General features: G+C 37.3%; 1 protein-coding gene across 1 annotated transcript; it reads right to left on the bottom strand.

The window, feature by feature from the left end:
* Positions 1-298: 298 nt before the first annotated feature.
* On the bottom strand, positions 299-24,027 carry LOC140333164 (integrin alpha-IIb-like). Its single transcript, XM_072414648.1, has 30 exons — positions 23,852-24,027; positions 22,238-22,368; positions 21,665-21,759; positions 20,776-20,950; positions 20,602-20,651; positions 20,127-20,172; positions 18,596-18,712; positions 18,321-18,365; positions 17,878-17,918; positions 17,334-17,384; positions 16,343-16,395; positions 15,889-16,097; positions 15,134-15,316; positions 14,961-15,006; positions 14,418-14,522; positions 13,847-13,902; positions 13,101-13,252; positions 12,585-12,710; positions 12,401-12,468; positions 11,840-11,987; positions 11,486-11,572; positions 10,619-10,698; positions 9,713-9,793; positions 8,565-8,670; positions 6,184-6,330; positions 5,691-5,849; positions 3,696-3,809; positions 3,142-3,243; positions 2,184-2,306; positions 299-2,099 (listed from the first exon to the last, which is right to left on the bottom strand). Exons 1-30 carry the CDS (start codon positions 23,989-23,991, stop codon positions 2,034-2,036), a joined length of 3,102 nt encoding a protein of 1,033 aa, XP_072270749.1. The 5' UTR covers positions 23,992-24,027; the 3' UTR covers positions 299-2,033.
* Positions 24,028-25,994: the final 1,967 nt, after the last annotated feature.

Raw genomic sequence — 25,994 nt, 5'->3', positions numbered from 1 at the left:
CGTGTCTTTGGCAGAACCCCTGCTGGTTGAATATTCACAGACTAAAACCACAAAAATGACACCTTTCAATATCAACCCCCAAGTTATCCTGGCACGGTACAATATGACAGAAAAAATGGCTGCCCACATATATATTTATGGGGCTCCAACCTCACCCTAAAAAACTGCATTTAAATGGAGAAGTTTTAGGCTTTCAGTCACTGCTAAATAAACTTCTCCCATCTAGAAATATGGTGAAAGAAGCATTACTGATAATGAAGTCACAAATCACAGACACACAAAGACACAGATACAAAAATGAAGGTAAAATCTCTGCTCTTTATTGGGTCTTATTAGCAGGAATTGTACTGTATTTACTTACATTGCTTCACTTCTGCTCTATCTCTCCCTATGGAAGGGAAACTTCCACTTTGTTCCACTCAACAAATGCAAATAAAAAGAATATATTGTGTACAGAGTCATATATGCAGAAAAAGAGTTTTATAACACTAATACAAATACAATACACATAAATCAAATATTAAAGCATATTACAGACAAGGCCTATGTACAATCATTACCCATCCCCGGTCCATGGGTCACTCTTATCTTTTCCTCTTCTGCTTTTGCCTCCCCCTCCTCTTTTTCTACACCTCATGCCGAAGTGGGAAATAGATGGGGTAGGGGGAGAGGTAATAATTAGGAATGTGGAAATTTGACAAAGGCATTGTTCTAAATAGGAAAATTGTGCTGGTATATTAGTTCAGTCAGTATTTAAGGATTGGGCCCTGAGCAAATAATGGGGAAATAACCCCTAAGAATAAAATTAGATCCCAAAGTTCAGACTTGGCTACAGTGAATATATACACCCCAATATTGGTATATCAGTATATAGTAAAATAAGGCTGTAGAAGCACACGCACAGTGACCCCTGTAACCTCTACACCTGTAAATAAGTATTACCTAAGCCCTAGGCTTTGTTACAGAAATAAGATTTTAGAGGTCTCAGTACTGTGCTGATTATAAAAAAAAACTACTGAAGAATAGGAAATGTTAGGCTTAACCAGAAACCCCTTGGAACGGATTTAGTGGTATGATAGGCATTAGGTTATGGGGGCACCACCTGTATTAGTGGCACGCAGAAGTGGTGTAATCACAGCCTGTACTAAAATGCTAATAAAGTCAAATAAAAGGCCATAAATGGGGATTACAGTTAGGAAAACAACCTGGCACAAAAATACTACTGCAATACTACTCAACATGTGCTGCAGAGAAAACAAAGAAGAATTAAATACAAACTCTAGAGTAACAATTTACAACCCGTACTATTTTCAGTGGGTCATGAAAGAGGTTTTGTCCTGATGACAGCACTGCTGGATGACAAATATGCGATATAAGACCATGTGCGGACCATGTAGCGTGTCACAAGAATGGGCCGCCTGGAGTAGCACAGTTAACGAAAAAATCTGATTCACTCTGAGCTTAGTAAATGCTGTAAAGCTAAATAAAAATGAACCTGTGCCATAAATTACTAACAATAAATTACTACCATTTGCTGTGTTGGCAGACATAGTGCAGGTATGGTTTTATGTTCCTTGCAATGCATTGGACTTCTGCTCAGACAACTTTAGCCTTTCTGCTGCATTCCCAATACTTGAAACATTGATTCTAATGTAAAACATGTGGATTCTCCTTTCAGTCAAAGGAAAATCCAAAGGAGCTTCCTTTAGGTCCATAGAATATCTGGGTTTTGTTTGTCCAAATTCAGGGAATTACAATAGGAAAGCATCAGAAGCATGGAATCTTCAACATGGTGTTCATTCCAGCTGGAACCTGACAATCATTTATCTAATGTCACATAGATCTTTCCATTCATCTTTATAATACAGACCTGCAATGAAGTAGCCTAATTTTATAAAATCAACAAATACAACAGAAATTCTACAGAGGTTTAAACTTAACATTTTAATAGAAAGTAGATCGGCAGTGTTCACAATATTGTACATAATGTAATGTATTTGTGTTTGATGTTTTATAAAAAAGTGAGGAATCCATTATTTGTTTTCAGTTAAATCTTCCTGATCATCAGATGGGGGTCGCGTCCTTCTAAAGAATCCCAGCTACAAAAAAACAAAACAAAAACTGATTGGAATTGATTTTTATGGGAAACTAGTTGAAACAACAGCACCTATTTTATAGCTCACCTTCCACAAGACAAATATTAACAATGTCAAGATAAGAAGCCCCCCAAGAACTCCTAGGATTATCCACCAAATTGGTATCTCTTTCTGCCCGTCCGGGGTCACCCACTGAACCACAGTCACAGCCTAAAAAAGGGAAAGAGAAATTATTTTTTCATTCCATATCGTATCAAGATTTAGTTACAAAGCACTAAAGATTAGACTTTCATACCTCCAGTTTTTAAAATTCAGGAACATTAATATGATTTGTTCACTGCCCATTCCCTACACAACTGCCTTTCAGGTGCTGTAGTCGTAAAACATATGACTGGATCACATTGTACACACCTCCAGATTTCCTGATTTTTCAGTGAGAAACCAAACTAGTGGTATATATTACAGCCATTGGGTCTACCACAATTCTTGTACTCTCTCACAAATATTCTCTGCAAATCCCAAATTTGTACCCACTGGCATTTTCCTGCACTGGCACTGGATATGTTTATACCATCCCCTACTACTGTAGAATTGAATGGATGCATGGCTGGAGCTATAAGCAAGATTGGGGATTAACAAGCAAGTTCAATATTGCCTATAGAAGTTTTCTAACACATTAGAAAACTATGAGACATTCTTACAATGCAGTGAACAAACATTTACTGGTGGTGAATCAATCACCTCATTTTAAATCACACATTGGGAATGTTCAGTGAAGATAAATCTTTCTGCATTATAAAGATAGCGCTATGCAGCCAATTAGGAATTATTTATCAGTGGCACTTTTACTGCATGTGTACTGAAAGTGAAAGTGAACTCTTTGTAAACACATTGAATAGCAGGGTATTTATGGCAATAAGAAGACATCTTATTTCCACCCATTAACCTCAAAAGGTTGCACATTCTGTGTATGGATAAACATGTCTTGAATTGACACGGTGTTTATTGGTCCTCCATTCACCGATAGAGGTCCCAAAGAACTTACATGCTTTTCTGTATCCTTAACAGTGGTTGGTTTTATTCTATAAGGAAATCCAGTCACCTGGAAGTAACCTCGGGAAGTCAGGTTGAAGGGCTGCTGAGGTCTCTGTAGGAAAATGGTTATTTAGAAGAACAATAAAATGATATGGTAACCCTATAAAGTTTTCATATACACTTTAATATGGTACGGTATATATTTATATGTGCAGCCAAATCTAATTCATTATCATGTAGCAAATACCAATATACTGGTGGGACTTCTTATTCACCAAAGGCTTAGCCTACATGGTGGCCAGGCATAAGGGGGCCCAGTGTGCTTTACCACCCTGCATGGGTATAGCATGGGTTTACATTAAATACTTTCACATTTTACTAAATATAAATTGGAACATAGTAAGCCTGCATACTTGTTTCAGGTCAGTGCCTTAGAAGATACGTACATCAGAAAATTACCATGATGGTCAGAGGATATTAATTTTGCTATATTTTTCTAAGCACATCAGACCTTAAGTAGCCACTAACTGGTACTCCCCGCCTGTGTCAAACATTCACACCTACCTTCATGAAGCTGGAAATCCATAGTATGGACTCAAGTGTTACGGTCACTCTCTTTCCCTTACCCAGATTTTCCATGACACACTCAGCCTTCCAGCAATCTGAGCTACTACAGTCCTGTAACAAAAATATTTTTGTGCTGTATGTATATCATATGATAAAAAATACACTTGTATATATACAATATTAATTGGACACATTGATGATATTTAGTTTTCCAAACATGCTGGCTTTCAAGAGCTTAGCACAGGGGTCAGCAACCTTTACTATCAAAAGAGCCATTTTGCCTCCTCTTCCACTAAAGAAAAATAGTCTGGAGCCGCAAAACATAACACAGTTTAAAAACTTTTAAAAGTTTTAATATTTTTTTAATTTTACCTGTTACAACAAGTGTGCATGTGTAGGCCTACTATGAAATAAATTAAACACTGAACTATGCCCCTAGAAGCCTCCAGCTTCTAACGTATCATCCTGTTACATTAGCTGGAGGCTTCTAACGTAATAGGGTAGATTTTTTTGATGGGCAGAGTTCTTTATGTTCTGACGATGCCTTAGCGATGAAATTTTAAGGGGTGTTAGCCACAGGTGTCCCTCATTTGCAGCTTTAATTTTGTTCACCTGTACCCCCCAATCTTGAGTAATTGGGGTTCAGGTGCTAGAAGCCTCCAGCAATGTGTAACAGGGTAGATTATTTTGATGGGCAGAGTTCTTTATTTTCTGACGATGCCTTAGCGATTCAATTGTAGGTGGTGTTAGCCATAAGTGTCCCCACTTGCACCTCTATTTTGGTCACCTGTACCACCTCCCCCCCGTTCCAGAGAAATTGGGGTTCAGATGCTAGATGCTTCCAGCAATGTGTAACAGGGTAGATTTTTTTGATAGGCAGAGTTTTTATGAATTTTTAGGAGGTGTTAGCCACAGGTGGCCCGTACTTGCACCTCAAATTTTTTTCACCTGTACCCCAATTTCCAGATAAATTGGGGTTTAGGTGCTAGAAGCCTCCAACAATGTGTAACAGGGTAGGGTTTTTTTGATGGGTGGAGTTTTTAGGAGGTGTTAGCCACAGGTGTCCCCCACTTGCACCTCTAATTTTGTTCACCTGTACCCCCTTCCTGTTCCAGAGAAATTGGGGTTCAGGTGCCTCCAGCAATGTGTAACGGTAGATTTTTTTGATGGGCAGAGTTCTTTATGTTCTGATGATAGCCTAACAATTAAATTTTAGGGGGTGTTAGTCACAGGTGTCCCCCACTTGCACCTACATTTTTGTTTTTGTACATCTCCCCATTCCAGAGGAATTGGGGTTCAAAGGAGGGGGATGTCATTGTACACACCCATTTGTACACGCCCCGTGGTAGATTTATTTCACTGGTAGATTTTTTTCATTAGAACACCGGATAGGGAATCCCCCTCCTCCGCAGTGTCTTGGGAGGAAGGGGATCCCCCATCAGAGATCTCCCCGCGGCAGCCGAAGGGAGCCACAACAAGGAGGCTGAAGAGCCGCAGGTTGCAGACCCCTGGCCTAGCACTATTTAAAATCAACTTGTGTTTGTTTGAATCACTCATATCCCTTTGACTTCACTTACAGGACATTGGAGCGGGGTTGTGATATGCCTGTGTAGGCCATCCTGTAGTATATTTAATAATTCACCTAATATGCAAGCAACATAAACATTTATAAACATCTACATAAAGTTAAAAGGTTTCCCACTGGTGTCCCTTGCCTACAATTCACTGATGGCTATATATTCCCAATCTAAAGTGTTACCACTATTATAATAAACCAGAGGACATGTAGTGGCAGATAAAAGTATTATGTTGGGAAATCTCTGAATTGAAGGTGAATATTGTGGAACAAATATGGAAATACCTGTAGGCTGCATTGCAATTTATAACATCGGCACAGCCATTTCTTGGCGATTTCCATGCAGCGTTCTATCTTACCAAACTACAACAGCAAAGATAGGTAGTAGAAGATTATATATAAGATAATATTCTTACTAGTGTTATGGGATGTTTGTGCTGGGGTTCTTCAGTGCTCGGACTGTTGTCATTGTTTTCACCATCCTGATTCACTCCGGACACGTCTCTCTTTTTCAGTCTATGATGATCCCCCTTACTGAAGTTTGAAGGTGTTTTAGTTGGTTCTGCAATGTCTAGCTACAAAATACAAATAATAAAGATTTAGCCAATGTGCTACCCTAATCATAAATAAATTATAGCCAAAAACTCGATATATTTTAAAAGTAGAAGGTGCAGAGCACTGCCACATGGGACAACAGCAGAGACCTAATGACCATGAACCTATCTGACCAATGACTTTGCCCTCTGATTATGTCATTACACCTTTGTCTTATATAGAGTTAGAATATGTGTAAACCCACCCACTAAATTTTCATATAAGCTGCATAACATATACAAGTATTTTTAAAAGTCATTTTCAATATCTAGCACAGGCTATAAATGTTATCCATGTGGGCATTGTTCCCCTGACCTCCAACTTGTTGAGCTCATCAATGGTGCAGTTCAGTTGGTCATCAGTCTTCAGATTCAGTGGGTACAGGAAAATGTCACCATCATATTCTTCAGGACTCTGGATGACCAGCTTGACATGGACGGTGCCTGGACCAGCATTGTGCAGCTATTAACACAGAAAAGAATGGACTAATTCATTTCATTTCAGGATTTCATTGCGATTTTAATGATCAGTTGTTACTGAATTTTTTTTTTGTTTTCAATAAGTTTTATTATTAGATTTCATTTTTATACATAGAAATTACAAAGTCAGAATAAACCAATACAGAACACAAAACATTGACATTCAACACAGCTTTTGCTTTACAGAAAAAATGCTGTAAATAATAAAAAAAGGTGCATTGACATTCACAAACCTAAACAGAACAAAACAAAATTTGCCCTGAAAACAACATTCAATATAAAATTGACATTACAGAAGTGGTACTTCTTGAATATGACAAAATATCGAAGGTCCAAGAACTCAGAGAACACTATCACCTTCACCCGTTGTTCAACAATGCCAGCTGATTAAAGAAATCTGGGGTATAATTTTGTTATTTTCTCAATAACCAACATATTATCCATTCTGAGTTTCCCCTCATGAAAGGGTAATAGCTGTTCCTTCCAATTACTCACTATCACTTGCTTAGCAGCCAAAAATACATTTCTTGGTAAGCTGGACTTGTTTAAAATGGAGTATGGCCATCCATGAATCCCTGGGAATATATGGATGAAATATCCCATTCAACATCTCAAACACCCTGCCCCAGAATCTACTAAGAAAAGGACACATCCACCAAATATGCATAACGGTCCCTAACTCCTGACAACCCCGAAAACATAACCCTAAACCATGGCCTGGAAGATGATTCATCTTAGAGGGTACCATGTACCAACGCAACATAACTTTAAATGCCGACTCCAGGGTTGTGACATTTCTCGAACACGTGGCTGTTTTAGACCATGCCCGAATCCAATCCTCATCCGATCCTTTGTCTTTCAGGTCGTGTTCCCAATTTAGTACATAATTATACAAATGAGGGTTCCCCATTTTGTTAAGCTCATTATACAGTATAGAGATCAACTTAGAAGTTAACGGGGTCTGTAGGCAAATATGCTCCATTACCGAAAATTGCAGTGGACGATCCTTAAGTTGAATTGGAGATAGAATCCAATGACGTAGCTGTATATACCTAAAATATCCTTTACCTGGGGCGTCATGATTTTCACGGATAGTTTTCCAGCTAATAATTCCCGATCTATCCAACATTGAGAGTACACCGTGGAATAAATATGCTCAGACCACTATTTAAATGCAGTCAGTGACTCCCATCCCGGAATGGATGTTGGGTTATTTTGAATTGGGAGCAGAGGGAGGAATGGGGATATTAACTTCCTGGAATATCTAGCATCAGAACATGTGTCGCAGGTGCGGGGTCATATTTGGTGGTCTGAATTTCCCAGGCATCCATGAGAGCGCCTGCTTATCTGTAGGGTGACAAAAGTGTTGTCCAATTTGAACCCATAAAGGTGCCATTGATCCAGTATACAGTGAACATGGCTTGCCTGATAATATTTCAGCAGGTTAGGTACCCCTAAACCCCGATTGTTTATTAACTAATAGTGTTTTCCGAGATGTCTATGTTTTTTAGTCATTCCATACAAAAGACATAACTGACTTTGTAGTCCCTGTAATACTGTGGAAATGGGAGCGTCCTAAATAAGTATAACAATTTTGGTAGAAATGTCATCTTAACTGAATTGGATCTCCAAATCCATGAGAGTGGCAAATTCGTCCACCTAGAGAGCATTTCCTTGAGCTTGGCAAATAGCGGTTTAAAATTTGCATTGTATAGCTGGTCATACTTCCCTGTAAGTTTGATGCCCAGGTAATAAAGATGCTGCTCCGACCATTTCAATTTGAATTCACTCTGGATAGCAGCAAGTGTAGAAGAAGCGCGACATTCATACCCATAGAATAGGGAAATCATGTTCAGGTTCAGTTTGTACTCACCCTGAATTTTTTTTTAACTTCAATTTTCCAAATACTGTTCCTGATGTTGAGACTAAGAGACTCACATATTGCTATGGCATACCTCCCAATATTATGGGCATTCTTTGGGACAGTTATGTAGGCAGATAATGAAGAATTTGCTAAAACCTATTGTTTAAACACAGTGTTTAAACATTTCCTTTAAACTGAACTTTTTAAATATATAGAAATTGAATGAAATTCGAGCATTATATAAACCTATATATTTTCCTCATGGAAAGCAGTCAAACTTACAAGCTCACCAGTCTGCAGGCAACACCAGGAATTTGGAGCACTAATCAAACAAAAATATTATATATGATTACCTCATAAACGTGTGTCACTATCTCTCCTTTATCCAGTAGCTTATTGGATTCTTCATTTGGGTTCCAGTTGGGTAAAGGAAGTACAACATCAGATGGGTGGGAATTCCTGAGGAATAATGAGTATTAAACTATTCAGTGTGATTTTTTCTAAATACTTTTAATAAAAGGTATGCATCTAATATCTGAGTTTTTTTTAGGTGTTTCAGGTTTATTTTGAATTGGATCAAAAGGCAACTCTGGCCAACAACACAAAGTATTAAAATAAAACATGACCTCTGTTGGGGATGCTATCCATCCCTACTATTCCCCCATGTGGTGCATATGAAGAAAGAGATATCATTCATCAATGGGTGTAGGTACTATTAGGAAAATATAATGACTGTGCCTGAAGTTGTCTTCAAAGACTCATTTAAGGGAATTTGTTACGGTAACGCATACTTTATCACATTTATTGTTAACAGCACCTCAAGTGCACTATAGGGGTACATTGCAAAAAGTCCCCTCCCTTGTGTGCTGGTATTTCATCTGTTAAAGAGAACCTATAATAAAACCAAAGCATTCCTTGCACAGAAAATAGTGAATATTTTCCAATTCCACTACCTGTATTGCAAACCTTTACTATCTTTACCCTATACCACTCCAAAAGAATCCTAATCTCAATCACATAGACATTATTCTGACGTCTCAAGATAAGAACTAGGAAGGCTCCTCAAGATAACACAGGAAATGAACACAAGACACATGACAGCTCTGAATTTCTCACATGATCAAAAGCTTTTTTATTAGCACTTATCCAACGCATATACCCAAACATTTTAATAGTATATTTTAAAGACCAAAAAGGAACAAAAAACAAAAAGTTCAGTTCAGCCACTTTAAGGTTTTTGCTAGGAACAATGTTTTGTGATCGTTTCCATCCCAGGAGACAATACTCTACCATGTTTGATGTAGCTTCACACATATCTAAATCAACCAATCAGATTCTGATTTTTCTGCCACCGGGTAACGCTACATAAAGAAACATTGAAGAAAGATGCCAAAATGGTCCTTTTCCAACTCACCTACAGCAACTGCACTACCTGGACTTTTGTGAATACTGCTACCAGGATAATTCAGGTAAACATAAGGTAAAGTCATATTACACTTACCCCCGAAGGTCGAGGGAGATTTTAACTGTCACTTCTAAATGCACCCATACAACTGGACTGGTTGAATTGTGACTGTTACGGCTGAAAAAAAGCACAAAAAAAGCATTAAACAAGACCATGAAAAATGAACAACCACAAACCCATAGACATTACTAAGTGATGACAAATATATGCTTGATAATTTACAGCCCCAAATTTAAAGAAGACCTGCCATCACAACACAATAATATGGCTGTTTTTTTTAGCATCCTCAACACTTACTAATAACTTTGTTTGTGGCATCAGACATTGTGCCTATTTATTTGTAGCAGCTGATTGAATATACATGTACAATTTTAGATCTGCTGGCTTCTCTCTGGTGTGTTTTCATGCAAACCCTTTGGTTGCACCACTGGCTTCAGCTTCTCCTCATCACATTGTGGGATGCTGTGTCAGTAGCTGGTTCCTAGCACCAAGAAGCTAAGGCAGAACATAGTAAATATCCAATGCACATCAGTGTTTAGCTGGATTAGGATTGGGGAATGATGGGAGGACAACAATGTTGCATTCAAGATGGAAGACCATGACCATAACGCATGACCACTCATGATATACATTAAAACCATCTTGTGCACTAGTTATCTATATCTCTTCAACACAAAGAATGGGGCTGTTAAAGATTTACAAGATAAAATTAGATAAAATAATATATTGTATAGCTGTTAGTAGTTTGTGTTATAGTAGCTGGTGCACCTTAAGGACCATTTCAAACCCTACTAGATCATTGCAGTATTTTACCAAATGTGTGTTATTTCACATATTGATTTGTGCTGCTTTAAAACGATTTGCATTGCTTCTTTCATTTGGAAAAATTCTAAGGATCCCAAGTTCTTAGATCAGCAACAATATTGTGAGTGGAGGCTTCACCTTTTAATCTGCATTGGGAAGGAGAAGTTGCCTTCACTGTCTTCCAGGTTACTGATACTCAGCAGAAGTCCTGCATGGATCTATATATGAAAAAGAGGAGGAGAAACAGCTTGTGGTTAAGAAAGTCAAATGGTAACACCATTCTCACACAAGTCCAAATAATTTGATTGACTTCACTAAACTATAAACTATGAGACAGAGGATAAATTCATTGGACAATGAAGAATGAAAGCTCAGACTACAGTAGAGGATGGGGGATTCGGATTGGCAATCAAATTTTATGGTCTCATAATTTAAGGACATTTTTTTGGTTCCCATAATATTTATTTGGAATCTCAAAAGTGGTTATTACAAGTAATTAGGAGAATGTTTAAGATCTTTACCTGCAGCTTCTTGGAAATCTCTACTATGCTGTCCTTTGTATTTGTTGTGTGGCCCTCAAACTCTTCCACTTCCTAGAGCAGTGTTTTTTGACCTTTTTAACACGTGCTGTAATAGTGCGGTGGTCATTGGGAGGAATGCCTCTTATATTGATGACCAGTGGAGAAACCCTTACAGATAGCTGATCACTGGTGTCACAAACTGACTTGATAGTCACAGGGAAAACCTTAGCAACCTCTGGAAGAACCCTCGTTTAGAAACACTGCCCTAAATGAAGCGGTAACATTGAGTTTTAAGGGGGTTGTAATGGCAGTGATCTCTATCAGTCTTGTGTAATATATTTCCAAATACCCCTGTTGCATGTCCATAGCCTTTGTTCATCTTTTGTAGTGAGTCTGCAATCTTTAGTCTTCTTTTGCATTACATAAACTAATTTTTTTTTCAAACTTGTCTTAGGATCATCCCACCCCTACATGCATATCTCACCTGTGCTCCAGTCTTCATAGGGTTACCTAACTCACACACCACAAGTTCTGTGTCATTCACTTTTCTTGGAGTGCATGGAATCTTCTCCTAAAAATGGACAGTGTCACAATACTGTTTAGTTTATAGTCATGATACTATCATTTTTTTTTTAAATAAAACAAATGCTGATTAAGAAGAAGGCATAAAATCACCCAATTAGGCTACAAGTTAGAGACCAATACAAGAAGACGGGAAAAAAAAAAGGTTTAGATACAGTGTAAGGCCTACTGTTGCCCTTTACACCACTCTGCCAGAGCTCAGTCAGTAGACTCACAATGGGACCAGCGTCTTATCAGTCTTTATAAACGGACATACCTCAGCTTCTCCCAAAATCTGCATGTAATGAGCTCCAGGGGGAAGAGTGACGTGCAGCTCCGCTTCATAAGCCCCTTCTCCCAGGTTTTCGGCATCAAAGTGGATCTGTACAAGATTGTCATCTCCAATAACAAGTGGCTCTTTACCGCTAAAAAAGAAGACAAACAAGTAGAAAACAAGTCTACTCGTTGAGGCAGGAAGGATCCATCTTTGTTCTGGCATACTCCAACAACTAATTTCTGTACTGAGAAGTTGACTCAGAGATGGCACAATCATGTAAATCCTTGTGTATGTTGTATACAAATTTCTGCTTCATACCCTGCGATATGATACAAAGTTACAATCTAATCACTGGAAGAGTGGAGTTAATGTATCACATTTAAAGACTGCTTTAAAATTGTGATTTTTTAAAATAAAATGTATATGTATATGTTTCTGTATTATGACATTTGAAGAATAGAAAGGATACATGCAGAAATGTAATGTTATTGAAAAGTTTTCTTTATTACAGGGAGACTCGGGCTGCAAGGAATGAAGAGGATGGGCTGGAGGTGGACTCACCTGTTCGCACTTAGTTGCAGGTCAGGAATGCAGATATTGTCTTCTCCACAATCCAGTAAGATATGTATCTAGAAGACAAAAATGGAAAAAAATGCATATGACGACACCAAAACTTTAGGCGGGAAGTACTTCAGTTATTAGTATCTGTGTACCCTGCCATAGACCCCCATTATTCATTGCTCACCTGCTCTTGTAGGAAGGTGTTCCCATGTACTATAGGTGGTAAGACACTGGAAGTTGGTGCAGCGTTCAGGCTAACGTTAACACTGACAACAATTGGACTCAGTTTATCTTTAAATTCATTTTCACCCTGAAAAAAAAACAGCATATAATTTTTTATCTGCAAAAGTGACCTTGTACTGGTAAGGGACAAACACATAGGGGTTGCAAGCTAGACCACTAAATCAGTAGAATGCATTGAGTCTTTTGGTGGGGTAGAGAACTCATTTTCACAGATTATGTACAATATGATCTGCTTGTTGATTTACTCTAATTTCTTTGATGTCATATACAGGTAGTCCCCGGGTTATATACAAGATAGGGACTGTAGGTTTGTTCTTAAGTTGAATTTGTGTGTAAGTCGGAAGATGTACATTATTTTAATAAATGCAATTAGTACAGGTGTTTGTCTCAACATATTATTAGACAGCGTGGTGTCAGTTATTGTATAAAATCGAGGTTAATAAGGTTGAACACACACCCGCAGATAGGCCTTGGCTTCGGTGCAGGTCCGTTGTGCATTGCTCTGGATGTTCATGGGGATTTTTCTGTTGGGCTGCAGAGTGTCGGTGAATAGGGTTCTGCGCAGAAATCGGCCCTTCTGACTGTCCAGTTGGATGTCGATGTTGAGGCCTTGGTAAAAAGACATGGTGATATAATTGTCAATAAGTAAAGAAAAGAATGACATCTACATCTCTGTATTAGGTTGTATATTAAAACAAACCCTTAGTCTTGACCCCCGACCCCATTTTCCACCATTGACCTCATCTACCCCAGCCAACAATTATATTCAAACTCTCGTCAATTGTCATCTCCTCTGAAAAGTTTTAGATGAATGAACAATTATATGGAATTTTGATATTTCTCTATATACTGCTACTGTCTATTTATAGCCTTAAGCCGAGCATACACAATACAATTATACAATCTTCTTGAAATAAAAAAAACACAAACACAAAAAAAACAGAAAAGGCAATTTTGACTGAATGCAAATCAAATGGGTTATTTAGGCTAATGTACTAATACTACATAGTTTGGACACAAGTGAATAGTACATGGTTTGTACAATACGGCTAAAAAGTGTAAGCTTATATAGTAGTCCTTAGTTGAGTTTAGTGCACAATTATTTGAATATAATTATAGTGGAACGTTACCAAGGAACATTTCCAGTGTATGCAAGTCTTAAAAAAGTATGGTAAAAAAATTAGGTATATGCATTATTCTCACTCATTGTCTTGGGCAGGCTTTTCCCCGAGGTCCGGATACAGATGCTCAACGTGAAACTAGAGAAATTACAGACTCATTAATCTCTATAATATACATAACAGAATGGTAATTAATTAAAATAGTACTAATTTAGCAACACCTCCAACATAGATTTCCACCCTTCCTAAAGACTAAACTGAAGCCCAATAAACGCCTTAAAATAAAGAAAGTGAATACATAAGGTTTCTAGATTACTATTCCTAGCTAAGGTCTATGTTTTAGCACAGTGGTGAGACAACAGCTTGAAAACAAGCATTTGTAAAGATATTGCCATTCAGAATTTTCCTTAAATGTAGAATAATCTTTGAGGTTTTCCCTGCCAGGCAGAACATGGTGGACTTTTTGGTCAGCTCATGGTGATCACCATCCTAAAAATGTTCTCCTACTTTAGGCCAGTACACAACTTTTTAAATGTTTGGTTCCCAAATACATGATCTTGCTACATTATATAAGATGGGAGATCATCATTTAAATGATTTGTCTAACACATAATGTAAAGATGAAAATAAAGCTGCTACAACAGCTTCCTCACCAGCTGACATCTCCGGTACTGGGCTGTTTACAGTCTTTCTGATCCGGGTTCAAGGAATCTGGAGTGAATGTTAAGGAAGTATGGAGAAGGACTACTGGCTGGGCCCTGGAACAAAATGTGCAAGAAAATTAGAAACAAAAAGGAGACAAAATTCCATAAAACGACCTCTGGCAGCAAAAGTTCAGGGGTGATGAATACAGATTTGCAAATTTTAAATGTTTAGCTTTAGCAGAAGACAACTTGCTGAACAAATGTCTACAAAGCAGAACAAAGATTGTGTGCTGGAACAAGATGGGGTGAAACATAGTGAAAAGTTTAATGTTGTATTGTTGCCCATAGAGTTGGGAAAATGGTCAGAATCAATGGTCTCCCCAATGATGAAAACTATAGGCAGATTCATACGTATCCATAATGCAAAACTGTTTGGTCTCAAATTAATTTTGCAGCAGGACGATGACCCACAAATACAGCCATAAGCCATAAAGCTTTCTTTAGTAAAAAGAACAGTGTACATTATATTGTAGAATTTACAAAGTCACTTACCTAAAGACATAAATTGTGTCGGCTTCAAAAGCTCCGACTATAAGATCTGCAAGGACAAAAGTTCAGATTTTAGTTGTTATAGAGAAACAAGTGCATATTTCTTACATTAAAGTGTAAAAAGTTTGGCAGGTTCTCTGAAATTTCATTGAGAGTTATGTGGCAAATTATCTTACCTGGATATCCATTCTGATCAATGTCTTCCCCACCTCTTAGTGAAAAGCCAAATCTGGATGGTTTCTCTTGGGGGCTTTCCAGAATCTGTGGTTGTTGTGTAGACAATCCTAATTTCTCACCCCTATAAATGTACACACAGCCTGCTCCAGACTGACCTCCAAAAGGGGCACCTACAGCCACATCTACAAAAGAAAAAGAGAATTGCAAAAGATCTAAATCAAAGGACTTTTTAGGCACAAGTGTTCACAACATACAGATTACTAGTAAACTGCCCACTTATCTTTGTTTAAATAATTGCATATTAAATTACAATTCTATATAAAACACACACTTCAATTTTACTGATAACAATAGGTTGGGTCTTAATACAGGGTTTTTCGACACGTTTCATGGACAAACTATCTGCTTCTTCAGGAAATAACCATGAGACAAAAAACTAACTTTTAATGAAGCATAGTCAATTAAATTCTCCTTCTTCAGCACACAATTTTGGCATACATAGAGTGGCATCAGGGAAGAAGGTAAGAAAACTTGACACCAATCAGCATACAGTATATGGAACCAGTATTTCATTTATTTGTGTCAGTCTTGGCAGAAATCATATTGACAGCATGGCTCATAAAAATTAGCTGCTATAAAAATTAGCTCAATATGGAGTGAATTATTGGACCTGTAATTCCTTTCATATTTATAAATATATTTGGAACAAAGTGTGTTATTTTCTATGAGACTTTAAATATTTATCTTCTCGTACCATTGTATCCATCTTGATCTACATCTCCCAGAGGAGCTATAGATGCACCAAAATGCCCGTACACATGAGTTCCTCTGAGGATCTGAGGATTTCTGTCCAGAATCCCTGGCTTCTTCTGCAGGTATACATAGACTTGTCCAACTTCCAGGAACTTTCCACTTGCCTTACGTTCCATATAAAGTGGAGCTCCGACCAGCAGATCATCAAGCCTGCAGATAAATAAAAAGAATACAAGTAAACAAGGGGCAAAAAAAACATTTTACAGCATCTCTCATCCTAGTTGGAGAATAAAGTCCAAACATACCAACATGTGCTTACTGAGCTATCAAATAGAAAAAAATATATAGGGTTGAATTCATTCTGAATCTGATTTAAACTAGATTATGGCAGTAGAGGGCTCTACATTCATGCAAAATTATATTCTATTGGAAAAAAGTTTTGGTTTCAGACTTACCCATCTCCATTAATGTCTGTAACAGCTACTGAATGGCCATAATAAGCAGCAGCCTGCAGAAAGCAAAACATATATACTGAAAGATAACCTGGTACTTTTATGCAGTTGTAATAACTTAGGAAACTATTCTGCAATTCAAATTACTGCTGTTGCAAGGGAGGCCAGTTGGAATGTCCATGTTGCAATGTATAGATCACAGCCCCAGTAGACATGGTGTATATACTGCAATGTCTTACCTGTAAGTTCTGTATAGGAAAGCCTTCCGTTTGTGCTGACCATCAAATGCAGCCTGGTCACTTGGAAACACAAGTCTTAATATATTTTCTGTTCCTGAAATGATTTCTAGGTTGGTCCTAATTCTACTTCCTGATAGATGAACTCTGCTTGTCCCTTGTGGCTCAACCTTCTATATCAGTTTTAAGTTCAGCTTCCTATTTTCTCACTTTTTTATTACTTAACCCAAGACACATTTTTTTATCACTATGCTAGTTATTTAAAAGGGTAGGTAAGCAGCTCAACTCCCATCCATACAGCTCCAACAACCCGAATAAAGACAAAAAAGTAAGAATATTGTATGCAAACAGCAAAAAATACATAAAAACCTAATAACTTTCCTATTTAAGGGAAAAAACATGACATTTTTACTTGATATTTGATTCACGGGAATGTCCATTCATTGTTTGATATGCTTTTAAAGTAGCTGGAAGAGATTTCTAATATCCACCAACCAATGGGAGCACTCCACGATTCCGATACTTTAGGATGAAATCTCCCATTGTCTGGTAATGATAAGGTATATCTGACAGCTGGGTGATGGGTGCGCACTGGTAACCAAGTAAATGATTGATAATTCATTCATGTACACTCAACAACTAGTTTATTGCCACCTTAACCTTTCTGCTTGAAGCAATTGTGTCTAAAGTAGAGAAAAGCTTCTACAGAAAAGATAAATCTGTGAAATACCCACAAACCAACTCGGCATTATACACACCTGTTCTCCTTTGATGCTAAATATTTTAATCCTGCCCGAAAATATTTCAACCTGTGAAAGACAAGATTTTGATTTTAGTCAGGATCCTTTTAGACTAAGGATAATGCCACTTTCAGCATGACTGCAAATAGTTTACCACTTAAAGGGCTTTTAAGTCAACCTTGAATTTCTAGGTAATCACAAGCTTATCATATAATTTGTTCTTACTACTTTGGACCAAATATTGGACCCGTCAAATGCCAAAGTCATCAATTACCAGCTCAGAAAGGTAAAACCTACTTGGCTACTATGGATCATTTTCTTGATTGCCAATACTTGTTAATACTCTGGCCGATCATATAATAACCAGATTGTTAGATGAAATGTTTCAAAGCCCTAATTGAATCAATTAAGGAACATTTCTTTCACAATCAATGTGTGTATGATCAACATAAGTGTTTACAAGCTACCAAAGCTCACAAATGGGATAGTACGTCAGTACATTGTGCTCAATGTCTAATGCTAAGACTTCTCACAACAAATATTTCACACATTCAGTACTTACCATTCCCCTGCTTGAAAGAATTGGACAACCAAGAACTATTTCTGCAAGATAGCAAAGAGTCACCTGTTAAATGAAGGAAGGTAGGCATAGCTTTTTTCATTACAGACTTCTAAAATCACAATTTTTTTATGGTTTATCTGGCATACAGGTCTCCTCATTATCACAGCCTGCTAATCTGTGATATTGGCAAAAATGCCAAGCATTCATTTGTCAGTGTGTTGCTGGCTTGATGGAGGACAAATGGGTAACAGGGAAGTCTTCCTTGGAGCATCAGAGTAAGTTGGACATTGATTAAGTAAGTTGGAGTCATTGATTATGCTGCCTTAATTTCTTTTAGGACAGGTTCACTTAAATATAAATACATGGGTTGGATTGACCATGCCTTTAAAATAAAGGGATATCCTATTTTACTACCAAAACAACATCATCTTACTTTAACCTACCTGGAGATTCATCCGCCGTAAATTCTCCATAGGAAACTGCAAATCCTAAAATAATGTTAATCCAAATGAAAAATATTAATTTAACCGGATCAGAGCATGAGGCTGTTCATAGAATTAAATAAACATATGAAATTCACCTCAGCTATTATTTATACAAAGTAAAAATCAAAATGAGTCACACACATCTTTTAGATACTGGATTGACAGAATGTTTTGTCTCAATGTCTGAAAATAACACTTAAATCACATTATAATTACAAATAAGTTTTTCATACCTTTATAAGTGTTAGCCACCCCTCTATTTTCAGGAGACATGTAGAGGCCAGAAAATTCCCTAATCATGGCTGTGGAATATCCCGGTATACTAGAGAGAGGTACTGTAACGTAGAGTCCTGGATGAAGGAATAAAACAATGACAACAGGATAAAAGGAAAATGTTTACTAGTAGAGTGGACATAGACCTGTTCCAAGTTTATTCCGAAGCCTAAAACTCAGCTAAACCCAAAATTGAACGAGGTAAATTACTGAAACAATAAACTTTCTAAATAAACTTTTGACTTTTACAAATAAAAATTGGTGTGGCTTGGTTTGGCCGTATCTGTGCACCTAGCCACAAAGCCTGGATCCTCTGTACCTTCTAGTTTCCTGTGACTACAAGTCTTGCCCATGTAGACACATTGTTTTCACTGCACTACAGGGATTCCAGTAAATGTAGCCTGGTATCTATTGTTCCTCTTACTTTGGGTGGTATTTTAGGCTGAAGTCAGAGATCAGAGCACAAAGCAGATGTACAGTAAGCTAAGCAGGTGCATTTGGTTCATAAAGCTGATATTTTCTGTACAAAGTGTTTGCTTTTTTTTACTTTTTGTAATCATTTTAAGGTTAACTTGGGCTTTACAAACTTTCATAAGATGCAACTTTACCATTGAAAATCATATAAAATGTCTTATGACAAATATATAATACAAACAGAAAATAGTCATTGCTGTCAAGACAGAGCCACAGGAAACAGCCAACTGATGAATGTTTCTGGGAGGGGCCGGCATCTTTAATCCTTGAATTACCATTGTATGTTTTTATTGTGATCCTAGACCTGTTTTTTTTTTTTGCACCAATTAGGCTTTATTTACTGGAGCCTTCTTATTTTCTGGAGGGGTGATCAGATGCCTCATTCACTTGAATGGGTTATTTGATTGCCATATATGGAAGTAAGGTACACACAAATCTATGTGCATACAATCTATGGACAAAGCACCACCAATCTCTAGGTCCTAATAAAGTGATGATTAGGTATAATGGTTTCTTTTTTTTCTTTAAATATGCTATGTATTAGCAAATATATACCATATATTCCAAATAGTAGTAAAAATGTCAGTAGATATATGAGATGGTATATTTCTGCTCTCTGCTGACTCCTATCAGTTAGCCTTGTTTCCAGATATTTCTGTGTACTACAGAACACCTAAGTTCTATGTTATAGAGAAGAAGAGATGGAGTCCTTTCCTGGTGGGTCAATGCACCAGATACCAAAGACTAAATTTAAAAGACCGAAAGGAAAAGGAATGCAGCAACGACATATAAGGACTGAGAAGCAGTAATATCCTACAGTTTTCGTTTTGAGTTTGGATGTGCTCTAGGTATATTGAAAACCATTGTGCTTACAGTTCAACATTCTCACAAAATGTAAGCTTGCATATTTAAATATCAGTTGCAAGGATTTTTTGTGGCATGTATTGGAACTGTTTTAATTCTGTTGGCTTTATCATGAAGAATGAGCTTTTAAAAAATCCACTATAGAATACCTACCCTCAAAATAATACCCGCCAGGTCCTCCAACTAGTAAAACACCTTTCTGCAGATAAAAGGAAAAAACAAATTTAGTACAGGTGTAATAAATTGCATCTGAAAATGTTTTAAGAATCTGATTTTATATTCCGATTGCCCGTATCTTCTTCAAGCTACTTTTGCATATTCTTTGACTTTGGCTTTGTTCCTCCCAGTATCCCATGGATAAAATTATCAAAAAAGTGATTTTTATGGGCATTTCAATCTAAGATAACTCCTCCCTCATAATACAATGGTATTATGTTCTTTTATCACAACTTTTGATTGTTGAACAGGAAAATTATTTGATTGTATCACCACTGCAGTGGATAGTTCTGTATTAATTAACTTTTCTTTAAAATTTAAGATATAGAGAATATCTAATGGAAGCAAAATACCACATGGTGCAGAAAGCATCAGTTCTATATCGGTATCAGACAATCTGTAATGAACATACCTTGCTTATTTCTGTACTAAATCCAATCTCACAGTACCGGTTATCTCGATCTAAATAATAAATATGAGACACAAAGGGTATTAAGCTACAATCTAAGAGGAGGAAATTAGCACACAATAGGATGATATGGAATGGTAACTTAGTGTATTCATTGCTTTTTTGAATGTTACTAACCATAACGTCCCCACATGAATTGTTTTTCGGTCTTGGTTTGTCGACAAGGAGCAAACTCATAGAAGTTCTTTAGGTCCTCAGTGAAGTAGCATGCCCCTGCTGGAGTTGTCCCCGATTCTCCAGTAGAGCCTGAAGTCAGGTCCACATAGTTATATTCCTGAAGTGGAGCACAGGCCTGAAGGACAGAAAGACAAGTCAATGGTATTTTGTACTTTACCTGTATATTTACCAATTCAAATCAAAAAGGATTAAACAAAATAGCCGATGAAGGAGGAGATGTCCATTAGGCAGTCTAATACCGTCACTTTCTATACTCGACTCTGCGGTACTCTGGCATACATTTCCCACCGTCTTTTTGTTCCTGTTCGCCTGTCACCTTCAGATGTCGTTGGACACCATATGTCTGGTAAGAACACATTGATTTAAGGGCAATTTTTCAAGGCCCCCAAATTTTCCAGAGCCCTAATTGACTGAATGGAAGAGGAAACAGAGATCTAGTATGCTGTGGATTTGAGGCTTGTATTTCACATCTGTCCAGGGTCCTATTTTGTTCTTGCCTTTGGCGGACACAGGCATGATATTTCTGATAATGTTAAATGGTAAAAATACTGCAAATCAAAAGCAGAGGTGGAAGACATGGGACAATGAGAGGCGACTACAATAATTTTTTATTACAGGGTGCTAACATTTTTTGACTGACATTGTTTCTCCAAAGCTCAACTCTAGATAGACATTATAAGTCACCATATAGTCCCTAGAAAAGAAACATTTATTTTATAACAAACTTTATATAACTGTGGTTCCAAATAAACAGTGGTGTTACCTCCACACTTATCAAAGCCACAGCTCAACATGTAATATAACGCACATCAAATAAATGGAATCATACCACAATGCTGGACTTCCAAGTTCTCACAGATGCCCCAAGCCACTGATTGGACTTATAAATGGTCATTCTCCCTTCACGTGTTTGAATTGTATCCACTGTGGAAGAATAACAATGTGAATCTTAGAGGCAACAAACACCAGATGTATAGCAAAATGGATTTTTTAACTGGCTTGGTGGATGTCCAAAATGCCCTAAGCAAGGAACGGTTTTGGCACCTCCATATTTATTGGCATTGATAAGGATTGCAATGGGTACAATAGCTGTGCTATTTTCATTGTCATCACTAGAATGGCCCCATCAGATGCTTACTGGTGATAGGTTGGTGCATAGCTTTGACCAAGTGCCATATCACCTTGGTTTACTTTTAATAGAGCATGGAAGTTGTCTGAAAATAGGTGGTCCCTAGGTTGATTTTTGAATGAATTATTGTGCTAACCAGAAGTTGCTGGTTGCAGAAGTTTGCTAGAAACATTGCAATGGTCAGCCCATAGACACTCATCCTTACTGAGAACTACAGAATGCATAAGTGCTACATAACATACAGTAAATTTATTATACAATCTATAACTTTACCTGACTGGGTAAAGGATATAACAGAGCAGCTGCCGGACTTTGACTCCCATGGACATAAGTACACACCGCCACCATTATTAATATTCTGTGCAGATGTGTTTAGTCTGGGAGCCCCCACAACTAGGTTCATCCTATGAGAAAAACAAGGTGATTTCTTCATCACATAGCATGTATCATGCAACAATAAGCAATTTTTTTAGATGCAATAATGTGCCACAAACCAAAGTTTTATATTATATATGTTAATAATCAAATTATTATATATAACAAGAATTTAATAAACACCACGAATTGATTGATTTTGTATAGTCTGCAACTTTCATACACTAACTAATCCCATGCTTAATGTTAATGTATAATACTGAGAGTTTCAGTATTTCTCTGCTTTGTGGCTGTGCTTTCATTAGCACATCATTGACTCTTCTCCTGGATTATTAATCTATAAAAACAGAAATGTGAAGGCTGCCATTGCTGGTTTGCTTCTGAAAATTCTCGTTGCCTGGCTTCAGTACTTCTCAATTGAAGATACTGAACAAGCATGTAGCAAATGAAATACTCGAAGGTAAACAAATGCATATGCCTGACATTTACGGTAAGTATCAAAAGGTCAAGCAACACTTCTGTTGACCTCGTTGGTGGTGCCTAAAAGGGACACAAAGTTCCCTTGTTACAGGTAAATCCATGGAGGAGCCGCCGCACAGAGTAATTTAATTTTGTGATGGATTTTATACGTCCCGGAGAAGCGTTACTTGCTTCACCGACATAAAGCTTTCCAACCAACCGTTTTACTACCTTTAGACTTTATAATGCATTAGAGCATCATGGCATTTACTTGCAAGCTGTTGAACCTTCACTTAGTTTTTTCCAAAAGAGGGCTGTTCTTTATCTAAAACTACAGTCTGTTTATGCAATGTAGCTATTTTGGTTACAAACAGAACCCAGGGGAATTTTTAATAGGGACAAAAGCACTACATGAGTCTTTTAGTATATAGCACATTTAATTCAGGGTTGGCTATTACTAAGATAAATCAAAGTAAAAAAGTGATCAGATCTCAGAATTCAGCTTCTTGCGTGCTAAAAATAATCAAAAATGTACAACACAAATAAAACTTCATTACAAGGCTTTATACTTCTGAAGGTTTACAGCTTTATTTCTGAGCTATAGATGGATGCTGGTAGTTTTCTCCACTCTGTAGCTTTACTCCACTCTGAGTTTAGTAAATATTAAGAAATAATAAAAAGAATAGAGCAAGAGTTGCTACTAACAGCTTTGTCAGGAGACAATATCTAGAAAATCAGGAGCAGTAGTAAGACATCTTGGTCTATATAAAAAAAGAAGGGTAATGGTGGCTTTATCAGCCCACATCAACACCTTGAAATATCAGCTTTGGGTGGACTGATACTATAATCATCCAACAACTTAATATAATATTACCTCTATACATCTAGTTTATTTATACAACGGCATAAAGTCTTCTCAACCTCAGAAAATAAAACTTTGGCCTCAGAAAAACTTGCATGCAACCTTCTGCAGACAGGTTTGTTAAATAGCTTGTTCCTATGATCTATACATTGGTATTGTCTATACAGGCCCAGTTTATTCTATACACTTACCTGTTATCTGCTGACTGATAGAAATCAAAGGAGAATCCAAAATAACTGCCCTTGGGTCCAGAATAGCTGTGGGGATTTAATTTATCCAGATTCAAGGCATAAGTATAAGGGAGGATGAGAGGCAGCAGACACAGCAGCATGGTGCTATCAGTCCAGCAACAAGTAAAGAAGAAACTTCCCTCTCCTTCCTTTTTGTATTTCTTCTCTGCAACACCCTCTATCACATCTGACTCAGCTTGTGTTTTACTTTTAGAATACAGACATCACCGTTTCCTGAATCAATACAGCATGTTTTCTAATAGTGTTATGAACCAAGTTCAGCCTTCTCCACTACTAGATATCCCCAACCTTTATGTACGAATATGCTTACTCCTAATACCAAGTCAATCAGCACCTAGCTATACCCAGTCACTAGTGACACCTCAATTACAACTTATCTACCATTATTAGTTGAATACAACCCTTTTTAGAACTCTACCAGCTACATTAACCCTTCTCCAAAACTCCTACCACTAGTTACAACCAACATTCTCTAAACCGGTTTACTGACTACATCCAACCTTCTTCACAACTCCTGTCTTCAACCTTTTTGACAACTACTGTTACTAGCAACCATAACCCTTCTTTGCATCTATTACAGATAACATATTTATATTTTGTTTACAAGTCTGCCTCTAACTTCACTTAACTGCCTACAACCTTTCTACAACTACAACCGTGTTTGAGAAAAGTTACCACCAGCTATGAAAAACCCCAACCGACTTCTTAATTCCTATCACTAGAAAATCTAAACATTCTCCACAGTTGTTGCCAATAGGTGTCCCAACCAATTTCTCCCTATCATAATAATACAGAAGAGAGAATAAAAAGATGGGGTTTATGGCTTAAACACTTATGAATTGTTTTTCTTTCAAATCAAGTGTACATAATTGTGAACAAATTATTATTTGAATGAAATACAAGATTTATAAGTGTTTAAGTCATCCCCTGATTCTTTTCTCTTGTGTTTAACATTTTTTCCCAAGGGGAGGCTTGATCTAAAAGATAATCCTCAATAAGTGAGTGGATCTAACCACAACCTACTTTACTTGACCTTCTCCTTAACTCCTGTCACTAAGTCATCACTACTAGATACATCCTAAATAATTTTAATGATTACACCTAGCCTACTGCACAATTGCTTTCACTAGCTACATTCAGTCTTCTTCACCCGAATCTACACCACACATTCTTAAACTTACCGACAGTAAACTTTTTTCACAACTGGCCACCATTTGTCCTCCGCACAACTCCTTTCACTTGGAACACCTGACATTTGCCCCAGCCACCATTATTGCTTCATTTAACCACTTGCCTAAAACACTTGGGTTTAATTTGCTATTATTTTGCCTTCCCCGGTTCCTCACTTCTACTGGATCAACATGTGATCAAAGACTGAAATCCAATTTATGAAAGGGTTGATGTTTATCCTAAATAATGTTTGGAATTATAAGCAGTTATTCAATTGAAAATAACTCTGGTACAGATATCTGAGAAGGTATTGTCATACTTTTGGGAATCAATGTTTCTTTATATTATTCTTGCCAAGAATAACTTAACAAACCCTTTATTTTAAAACAGGTTTGGTAGGTGGTTTCTCAAGGGACTAGGTGTTATTGTTATATACTCAAAGAATGACTTCCAGCTGGGGGGAATTTGAGACCTCGTTTAGGCAGCAAACTGGTCAGAAATCTTCAGGGTGCTCCCAGCTTACTTATTTATTTTACTAAAACTACTATGACCATCTTTTCTTAACTTCTTCATCCAAAACCACAGACCACTGCAGGATGTACGCTGTATTATCTCTTAACACCAGCAGTTTTATGTGCTGCAGGCAATAAGGAAATAAATCATGCTTAAGGTTAGACACAAATATTCCTCTAAGTAACTATGTCCTTTTAGTCACACTTTCACAGTTTAAATAAAAAAAAAGTTTGAGCCATGTTTTCCTAAACTTTTTCTTGAGTCACCTAACAAGCCCTACTGGACTGCCAACTGATATTTTATGGACAGCGTACAAAAATATCAGATGTTGTAGCACTGTACTGTCCATAAGGACTGCATTGTGTGATTGAGAGTACATTGTGACAATGTATATTAAAAG

Source organism: Pyxicephalus adspersus, chromosome 6 (genome assembly GCF_032062135.1).
Source record: "Pyxicephalus adspersus chromosome 6, UCB_Pads_2.0, whole genome shotgun sequence".
Taxonomy (NCBI): Eukaryota; Metazoa; Chordata; class Amphibia; order Anura; family Pyxicephalidae; genus Pyxicephalus; species Pyxicephalus adspersus.
This window is presented reverse-complemented; position numbering and strand designations above follow the sequence as displayed.

Coding starts and splice junctions, on each gene's coding strand:
- LOC140333164 (XM_072414648.1), bottom strand. CDS start 23,991: ATGCTGCTGTGTCTGCTGCCTCTCATCCTCCCTTATACTTATGCCTTG. Junction 20,951..21,664: donor CTTGGAAGTCCAGCATTGTG/GTATGATTCCAT, acceptor TCTGTCCTTCAG/GCCTGTGCTCCACTTCAGGA. Junction 18,366..18,595: donor GGTGGCTAACACTTATAAAG/GTATGAAAAACT, acceptor ACATTATTTTAG/GATTTGCAGTTTCCTATGGA.